The 9,198-nt window shown below is 41.0% G+C and overlaps 1 protein-coding gene across 1 annotated transcript; it reads right to left on the bottom strand. All coding sequences in view use genetic code 11, as the record gives it.

Moving 5' to 3' along the window:
• Positions 1-1,153: 1,153 nt before the first annotated feature.
• Positions 1,154-9,049, bottom strand: EGR_09600 (Rhotekin; the record flags this gene model as incomplete). The annotated part of the gene is made up of 10 exons (XM_024498849.1): positions 1,154-1,332; positions 1,420-1,873; positions 2,217-2,342; positions 2,524-2,628; positions 2,885-3,167; positions 3,585-3,625; positions 4,488-4,656; positions 6,018-6,342; positions 6,767-7,046; positions 8,990-9,049. The coding sequence occupies 10 exons, from the start codon at positions 9,047-9,049 to the stop codon at positions 1,154-1,156; spliced, it is 2,022 nt and encodes a 673-aa protein (XP_024346726.1).
• Between the last annotated feature and the right edge of the window lie 149 nt (positions 9,050-9,198).

Below are 9,198 nucleotides of genomic sequence, written 5' to 3'. Positions count from 1 at the left end.
AACCCAACGACGAGGAGCGTTGTCGGCAGCACTCGTAGTGGTCATCTCTCCTGATCACAAGGACTTTCTCCCTGTAATCTAACATACCGTGAGATATGATAGCTGACATGATGAGCTGCCATCACATAACGATTGTGATCAGTTACCAATAGTTCACGGTAGAGGTCCGGTCGGGATTGTTAGATATTGAGTCTTTTGCAAGAGGAGTGTCACTGAGCTTGAATTTATTCAAAGGATTGTGCTAATGGCTGGGTAGTGCACTGAAGCGAGCATGGACTACTAGGAAGCCTTTCGTTAGCAGTCGTTGACCTAAGATATTCATAAGAGATGCCCGCCCCCACGACTCTTCATTTGTGAGTCACCACAGATTCAACCTTCTACGGCAGCAATATTTTTGTAACCAGATATGGCAACAAGAACAGTTTATTTTCGGTGCACAGAAGGACTAGAGAGCTGTGGGAATAACGTGCTGCCACGTCCTCCTGGCTGAATGAACATCTCAACATCGATTCACTACACTCCATCAAACTTCAAATATTATTTATTTGATACATTTTGTGGAGGCATAAATATTCAGCTTCCGTATCGACAAATTCTCCGTATCTTATTAAAAGTATAGCTTAAGCGTTCACACTCGCACAGACACCCACAATTGTTCAACAAACCGTTTTTAAAAGCACTTAGGGACTCAAAAACTTTGCGAATCTACAAACCACTCGATTATGACTCCTTACAACAAAATTCCAATGAAATAATAGGGATTACTTGAGACAAGTGAGGTCGAAAATCCATCTCTTCGGAAACCAAAGTGCAAATCAAGAAGTGAATGCCGATAGCCTCACAGCAGCATTAAAATACCTTTTCAACGATTTGAGAATTGTGACGTGAAGCTTCATTTGGCAGTATCAGCATACTCGCCAGAACTCCAAAGACTATTTTAATCCACACTGATTGACCTTTTCTAATGGCAAGCATTAGTAATCACACTAATTCACGAACGCGCAGTACTAAACTTTAGAAACGGGATTGGAAATATTTGCTATAAAAGTTAAAAACTAGGCATGATTAAAAGGATGTAGGGAGGAAGCTAAGAGTTAGGCGCTGTAAAGGAAGAGGAGGAGGCGATGAAAACAGGAAGGGCGAGCGTGTACGATCAGAGGGCAGTGATGGGAGGTGCTGAAGCCTCCTCAGCGATGGGAGAACTCAATGCTTTTAAGGACGCGGCGGGGATGTCTGGAATTGTTGAGGCTCTTATGACAGTCCCGTGCTTGGTGAGAGAGGTTGCCTCTGGAATGTATATCTCGTGTCCGAATGCCTCAACACCCCATTTCGCTGAAAGGAATACATTAATAGCAAAGTTTAGCCAAATAAAGGCTGAACTTGAATTTTATGCGTGCTCATAGAAAGTAAACAACAAACCTTGTTCTTCAATGTGCTCACGCATGGCGAAGAGCCAATCACTCAGCAGTACACTATCTTCAAGATCACTTGTACTCATGAAAAACTGTGAGTTAAAAGCTGCCACCTCAACAACGACTTTGTCATCCTCACCAAAAAGCCTCGAAACAATACGCAGTGTCGCCATTCGCCTCTCTAGAAACATTGAGTTCGTCACCTGAATCTCTTCAAGGCTCCGAATTCGCGCAATTGAATTGTGGAGGTCGATTTTTGTATGATCACTATTATCGTCGTTAATACCACTACCAGTTTCCTCTCCTGACGCTGTAAAACCGAGGAGAGGATCCGCGGAGAGAAACCTTCGAGGGAGTCGCTGCGGCTTGGACAGAAGGTACTCTCTCTCCTCCCATGTGAGAGCTTTAATTGATAGTGGCATTGAGCGGCAGACTGGTTCGTCATCTACTATTTCTGTAGACTAAAGAAAGAAATGAAGGATGAGCGAGAAAAAAGCGCACTGACATAAATCAAGTGGGTGAATACTAGTCAACACAAATGAACGGAATGTTTACGGTTTACATCAGGTAACGAGAATATTGACAAAGCGAAGACTGGAATTCTGCGACTTAATCAATAAGATCGGCAGTTGAATTGATAAGTTGCGGTGACACTGATTTTTCGTTCAGAAAATCCGCAAAAACCCACAGACAAATAATCGGTGATAAAAATGCAATGTTTTTTAAAAATGAAACAGTTTTTCGATAAATCTGCCACTGCACAGATTGAGGTCAACAATCCAGTGTTTGAAAATTGAAGATTACCGGATCCACTTTGATTACAATGTCCCATTTATTGGGCGATTTCCCAACTCCCCTTGACGTTGAACTTCGTAGCCTCACTTCATCCATCGATTCGTCAGTACTCTCACGATCGCTTTTAACGGGAGACTGGAAGTTAAGGAAATGCAAAGAAAACACGTGACAGATAAGTGGCAACGCGTAGATGATATATTTCAATAGAGTTAATCATGGGAAAACGAAGCAAGGGCAGAAATCAATGGGGGGGCATCGCAATGAAAGCACCACACCTCATGCAGGAGTGGGACACGTTCCACACTAAAGCACGTACCATCGTTCGTTCACTCGGTTTAATAAGCCTGGCGTAAAGGCGTTGATTGTACAGTTCACAAGAGTAGAGCTTGGCAGCATTAACTGTGGAAGAATCATTCAGTGTCTGTAAAATGAAAATGAGAGTACCTACTTGAAATGGTCCAGTGAATCATGCATAAAATACTGAAAACAACACTGTATTTGCCAAGCTAGTACAATTTCAGCACATTAAAATTCATTGCAAAGAATACCAAAATTTTGTTTCAAATGCGGATAGTGAGGCCTGCTATCCGTTTGTCGCAGTCGCATATTTGGCGAAAGTATCTACAAAATAGCTTTTCATGAAAATGACCAGAAAAGGAGTAAATAGAGAGGTGTACCCTAAGCCATAGTAATCCGGAGAGAACAGGTCTCTGCACGGAATCCGGTAGAGCCGTAAGAGAGAAACAGATGGGGCCAAAGAGAGGCAGAACGGCCTCGCTGGTTGGAAGTACAGAGGCACCGGAGAAAGGAAAGTTGATGCCCGAGGAGGGGGAGTGGAGGGAAGAACTGTGGCTGTGACTGGAGAGAAGCTCCAGGGGGTGAGCAAGCACCTTCTCTCCCAAGTCCGCCAGTTTTGCCGAATAGCGTGCCACAAGAGCGAAGCAGCAGTCAATTGCTGGACTATATCATTCATAGAGGTGTGTAGATTATTTGAAATGTATTGCACGGCATTATCGGTCTCAACTCAACCGCTACACCTTAATTAGAATAGGGTACTTTACATAATATACCGAAGTAAGCATGAGTAAAAAATTGCAGCACTCAAATTTAACCTCATTTGGATTGTTGTGAAAATAGAATTTCAACGTTAAGAAGAAAAAAATTGCGTTCACATTTGGATTTTGAAAAATTGAAGAAATCACCACATTTTAACTAACACAAGGAGTAAATTTATGGATACGCTCGTTTATTCCCCACTGAAATGCACATTAATATTATGGACTTGCTGTTCACATGACTCGTGAGAGATTAAGCTAATCACATGCCAAGCCAGAACTGCCACACAATGCAAAAAAATCTAATTCTAAAATAGCTCACCTGTTTGAGGAAATGGAAATCCGCCGACCCGTCTTGGAATCCTGTTGTAACACAAGGAAGAGGTCATTAACAAAGGTTTATATCAAATAAACGTCGAAATTTTGTTGTGAGATGAAAGAAACCAATATTTAGTCGAAGCCCAGCTGAGTGTAAGTAGATAATTAGAGATGAGATTATTGGCTGTGGTAAACAGAAATGCTTAGCTTAGCATTTGTTAGATGAATTGCACTTACGTGACTGCGGAGATGAACAGTCTCAAAAAGAAAATTTATTTGGAGAAATAAGTAATTGACCGGCAATAATTTAAAAAAGTAAATTATGGAAAACTGTATTAGTGAATCAAAGTCACGGAGAGGTAAAAAGTGCAATCACGTTGTCTCCTCATGACGTATTGTTGACCTGTGGCCATATACCTGATTAGAACAGTGAGAACCCACAAAATGAAGAATCTTAGAAAGAGTGATTAACGAAAGGGGATCACCTGGGCATTAGTCGATTACTTTTGAAGAAACTAGCTAAGAAAAAACAAAGACAACATTTTCAAGGTGTTTTATGGGACTTAAAGTGAATTGGTAAAGCTAAGATGAATGATAACCAGGAAATTCTTAAGATTAAAAAAGAAACAGCAACAAGCGCAAGGAACTTTGAAATCGCGTTAACCATGAAATCACACAAGTCAGAGGAAGCTATTTATCGTTAGCTCAACGAATTTGGCATCATAAAAAGATAAAAAAATAAACGCACTTGAAAAAATACATCTGCGTTACTTCTTCTACATTGCCAATACTATATAGATACAATGAATAAAATGATATGGAAAAGTACCTTTATTCGGACAGCCCCAACACCTGCAAGGGTGAATCCTACTGAGAGGCATTACAATTAGTGACAAGTGCTGCTTACTTTGGTATATTCGGGCGTGAGAGTGCCGAGGAAGACGGAGTTACGATTAGCGGCGGAAGTGGAATCCATCTGGGACTTGCGCCGCAAAAAACTGTTGACCCCTTGGCCATTCGAAGACTGGTAACCATATATCTCAATTTTGCATTCAAAGTCGGGCTGTACGTTCTCACTTGAATGAAATTTAAAATACGAAGCATCTGACAAGTAAGGGGGTTTGCTCGAAAGCTTCGTATTAATACTCTATTTACAAGATAAGTAATGATTTAGAAGTCATCCAAGCTGAATACTGTCAAATTCTGTGGTTAGTAGAACAGGTTTTGACCGCTTAAACTAAATAGAATCCAGTTGCTGTAAACAATTCCAATCACGTGATTGTATGATTTGGATATCGATGAAACCATACTTCAAACCGATTTGTAAGAGGATGTCATTCGATAATTTAAGATGCAGCACAAGTTGCACAATACGAATTATGAACATTTAGCAATAAAACATGTTTTTAAAGTCCAATCAATATCAATTTGTGTTTAATTCCACTGCCTACGATCACTCTTAGTTATGTACAAAGCATCATTTGCAATATTAAAAAACCCTACTTCAATATGTTTACTTTCTTGTCTAGCAATAGGCTTTATGGCAAAAATTTTAGTTATAATTCGAAAACGAGCCAGACGAAGAGCAAACCGTCATCTCCGGCTTCCGTCGTGATGATCTACGGACCGAAAAAGTAGCAAATAGCAAAAAAACCAAAACCAGATTTTACTATGACGTAGTGCGTTTTCATTCACTACGAAACAACAGAATTGCCAAGTTAGTAGCTCTTCTTTTCATAAAACCAAAACCAAATTTTGACCAAAACGGAAAATTGTTACAAACAAAACAACTACCCGCATCATTGGAAATTAGACTAAAGCTAAGTGTTGGTCTTATGAGGACTCGGAGCACTAATGTCTACCGCTTTTGAAGTTAATCATGCTAATGACAGTGCTCGGGATAAGAAATAAAAACCAAGTAAAGAGATCGACACCACCTCCCCAAGCGTTGAATCTCTCATCAAAAAAGCACTGCAAGAATTCAGAATCATTCTAAAAAAATGTTTACCACATGGCTCCCAAGGTAAGGAGGAAATGCAAAAAGCCTTCTCATCATACTGAATAATTCTGGACAACTTACTTCGGGACCTTAACTGTACATGGAACTAAATGTGCACATTCTGCTCTTCATAAAATATTGGGGAACAATTATACACAAAGCACAACATTTTCCGTACCGTCATTAAGAGACTGGAAACTAGAAAGCGGATAAATCCTGCTTTTGATATGTCTGCACAGCCAATCATGTGCACTTTTGCTTCAACAACGCAAACGACTGTAAAGATGGATTATCTAATGCAAACTATAGGTAGGTTACGCGTGAATAGGCATAAAGAATGGCTTCCAGCAAATAGCGAGAGCAGCACTGGAGCTGGATGAAATGTAGGCATGTAGAGATTACTAGAAACAAACTCGGCCAATTGAAGAAGCCACTTACAAAGTAAGAACATCATCGAACTCGAGGTCGGCAGACCCTGGATAGACTTCACAGAGAAGACGCGTCTCTCGAATTTGATCACCCACACGAACGATGCCAAAGGCCGAGCATGCCTCTCCAGCCGCATCTCCACCAGCTAGTGCACCTACGGTTGCCATGGAAAGGACAGTCGAGAGCGGTCGCTGTTGTCGGCCTAGAGTCGCAGAGGAGTAGCCACTGGAAGGCGCTGACGCCCACTGAAAGCCGGGATCGAGAAGCCGACTGAGTGTCGAGGATGCATTCGGCGTCAGTGAAGTATCCTTCCACAGGAGTGGAATGCGTATGCCTAGGGCCAAAAAGCAGACATTGAAGGAACAGCAATCACCAAATAAAGGAAAAATCCCAGATGAGTATATTTCTGATAAATTTATTTAATTATGTCGAAGACGGAATGAGGAAATAAAAATCAACACCACACTTGATGTGGAAAAAAGTGAACGAAATTTTGATTTTGCCTTTTCGGAAAGCCATCAGGAGAATGTATAATTTATGCATTAGTCCAAAAGAAACGCTAGATGAAAGTTGCAAAGTGGCGCATCATTCACCGTCGTATTAAAAAGTGCATAGTTTACAAGTGCTCACAGTACTTCAAGCGTAATTGAGTGACATATAAAATTAATATACGATTTACTATCTGCTGCACATGAAATCGTGCTATGGTCACCGAAACGCGATGAAACATCAGTCTTGTAGATAGGGTTGCACAGTACCTGAAAGGCAGAGAGTGGCCTTGCCAGTGCAGAAATGCTTGCCCGAGGTAGTAAGAGGATTGGTATCTTGATTCCCATGACCAGCTGCAGCGGCGGCATTGGCTTCACTCGTCTTCTCGCGCTGAAGTTGTTGCATGGAGACTACCAAACGCGAATTGCTGACGAGGATGGTTTTGGCGGCGTCAAGACGTTGGATGGTGTTCGCCGCCACAGCCAGAATACGCGATGCTCCATCGCGCACTTTCAAGTTTCTCTCGATGTCTTCCTGCAACTTTGGATTCTACAGAGGGAAAAGGACAAGACTTTTACTGTCAACGCTACCCAAAATCATACCGCCTCGGGCAGATTTGTTGTTCAATCCAAAAATAATCGCCCCAAAGTGGATGATGAAAAGTGATTCGATGATTTTGCAAAAAGTGGACACAATATACGCAGATTCCTGCCTTAAAGTGTGCAAAATTGAGGATATCAAATTTGAAAGGAACGCGAAATAGATAAAAAAACTGCGATTAAGCGCAATGAGGCATGGCAAGCATGTATGAGTACTATGCAGAGCATATATGCAGGGACGCTTGCGTAGGTGATTGAGGGATTACTTGATTAGTTCTTTATTAGAGTAAAATCAAATTAAGGCAAGTTGGAAACAGATAAAATAGAGCGAAAATGGGGTCGACAACTGCGAGACAAGAATTACGAACAGGCGAAGCACTCAAACCTAGTCATAATGGAGAATTTACGCATTAATTACTGAAAAATTACAAGATTGCACATAGAAAAGCCTAACTTCAATAAAGTCCATGTAAATTGAACGATTTAAATGGTGGTGCTGATCAAAACAAGTGTCTCATGCAAACTATTAAAATGTACTGCTTAAACAAAAAAAGGCAAAGAAATATATCACCAGAGCTTAACAATTGTTTCACCGGTTTCTTTTAGCGAAGCTTACTGCCGACAGAAGGCATTTATTTCAGTAATGTTATAGTATACTTGACAAAATCAAAACATTAACGTAACCTATGGCACTCATTCAAAATTAATGTCAAATCTGCACATGGCCTTAAGTTTTTCAATGTCAGGAAGAAAGTAAGGAGTGATATCAAATACGAAATGGACAATGACCATACAACTGAGGCGTAATAAGGAGTTGATCGTAAATAACATCAGTGAAGCAAATAAAAGCATTTTTGCGTCGATTATTAACTCAGCATGCTATGTATAAACGATGAACCGTGTTAGGAAACAGGAAACTGAGCGGTCAAATTTAATGAACTGCATACTGAGGCAGATCAAATATGCAACCCACTCAACAAACAGCTAAGGGCCAATCCAGGTGTAATTAACTAACGTTTGTAAAGGAACACTGACTTTACTCATGACGTTTGGTCGGGAAATTCCCATCATCCTGCTTTCGACCGATCAAGGAGCAACGCCAGCACTCCACCATAGAGCACGTCTGATTTGGGCGGCAACAATTGTAGTAGACTATTGTAGTTTCGCTAAAGCATGGGCCGAAATATAATGCAAATTTTGCATCCAACCTGTTCTTTTTACGAAATTTAGAATTGTAGACCAAGGGCTTTACAATTTATAGAGGGATAAGGATGCACAACGATAGTGGTATGCATTATTTTCACCCTCATTAGGAAAAAAGAACTAACTCAATGCAATTAAAGCGTTTTATAAAAATTCTTATAATATGTGATCTTCTTAATTTTTTGTTTAAGAATGCTTTGTTTGACTTCGCGAAGGCAAAGTTGAAATTAAAAGTAATTATGCGAATGAAACACAGGACTCCAAAATTGTGGATTTGCCACTAATAATTTGTGCGCTTCTTTCCTATGGAAAATTCGAATTTAATGCTATGCACTACTGTAATACGATAGTGGCTTATCCCTCGGTTCTGGTGAGGCGCCACTTTTGTTACTTCGAACTAGCCCCCTTGTGCCTCGCTGGGTGGGCTGGCCTTCTGGGCCATGCCAATAGCCCAGACTCCTTCTCTGTGCTAAATATATATATTCTGCACGAGTATTGTGTCTTCTTTCGTCTTCAGGGAGTCTCGGGACGCTACATTGGTGGCAGCGGAAAGCGAACCCGATCTTAAAAGACATGTATCCTGATTTTCCACTTCTGCGTGATAAGCCTTAGTGGGACGGAAGAAGTACATATGCTACGGATGGGAGAATGGTGATGACCCCTAACAGAAGGGTTGACGTTGACGTCTACCTTCGGCATCTCTCCCAGTCCCGTGTTCTGCAGAAAAGCTATTAACAACTGAAGCGACATTAGCCGTGAAACATCTGGAAGTTTCGTTACGGGTTTTCCATACCGTCCCCTATGGACCTGTTTTAAATCTTATACTTCCTTACTCAGATCTGCTTTTAGGCCAGTGTTCCTCCATCTATCTATGGACACGCATGATGGCCGGCGCAGTT

Source organism: Echinococcus granulosus (genome assembly GCF_000524195.1).
Source record: "Echinococcus granulosus chromosome Unknown EG_S00156, whole genome shotgun sequence".
Classification (NCBI taxonomy): domain Eukaryota; kingdom Metazoa; phylum Platyhelminthes; class Cestoda; order Cyclophyllidea; family Taeniidae; genus Echinococcus; species Echinococcus granulosus.
This window is presented reverse-complemented; position numbering and strand designations above follow the sequence as displayed.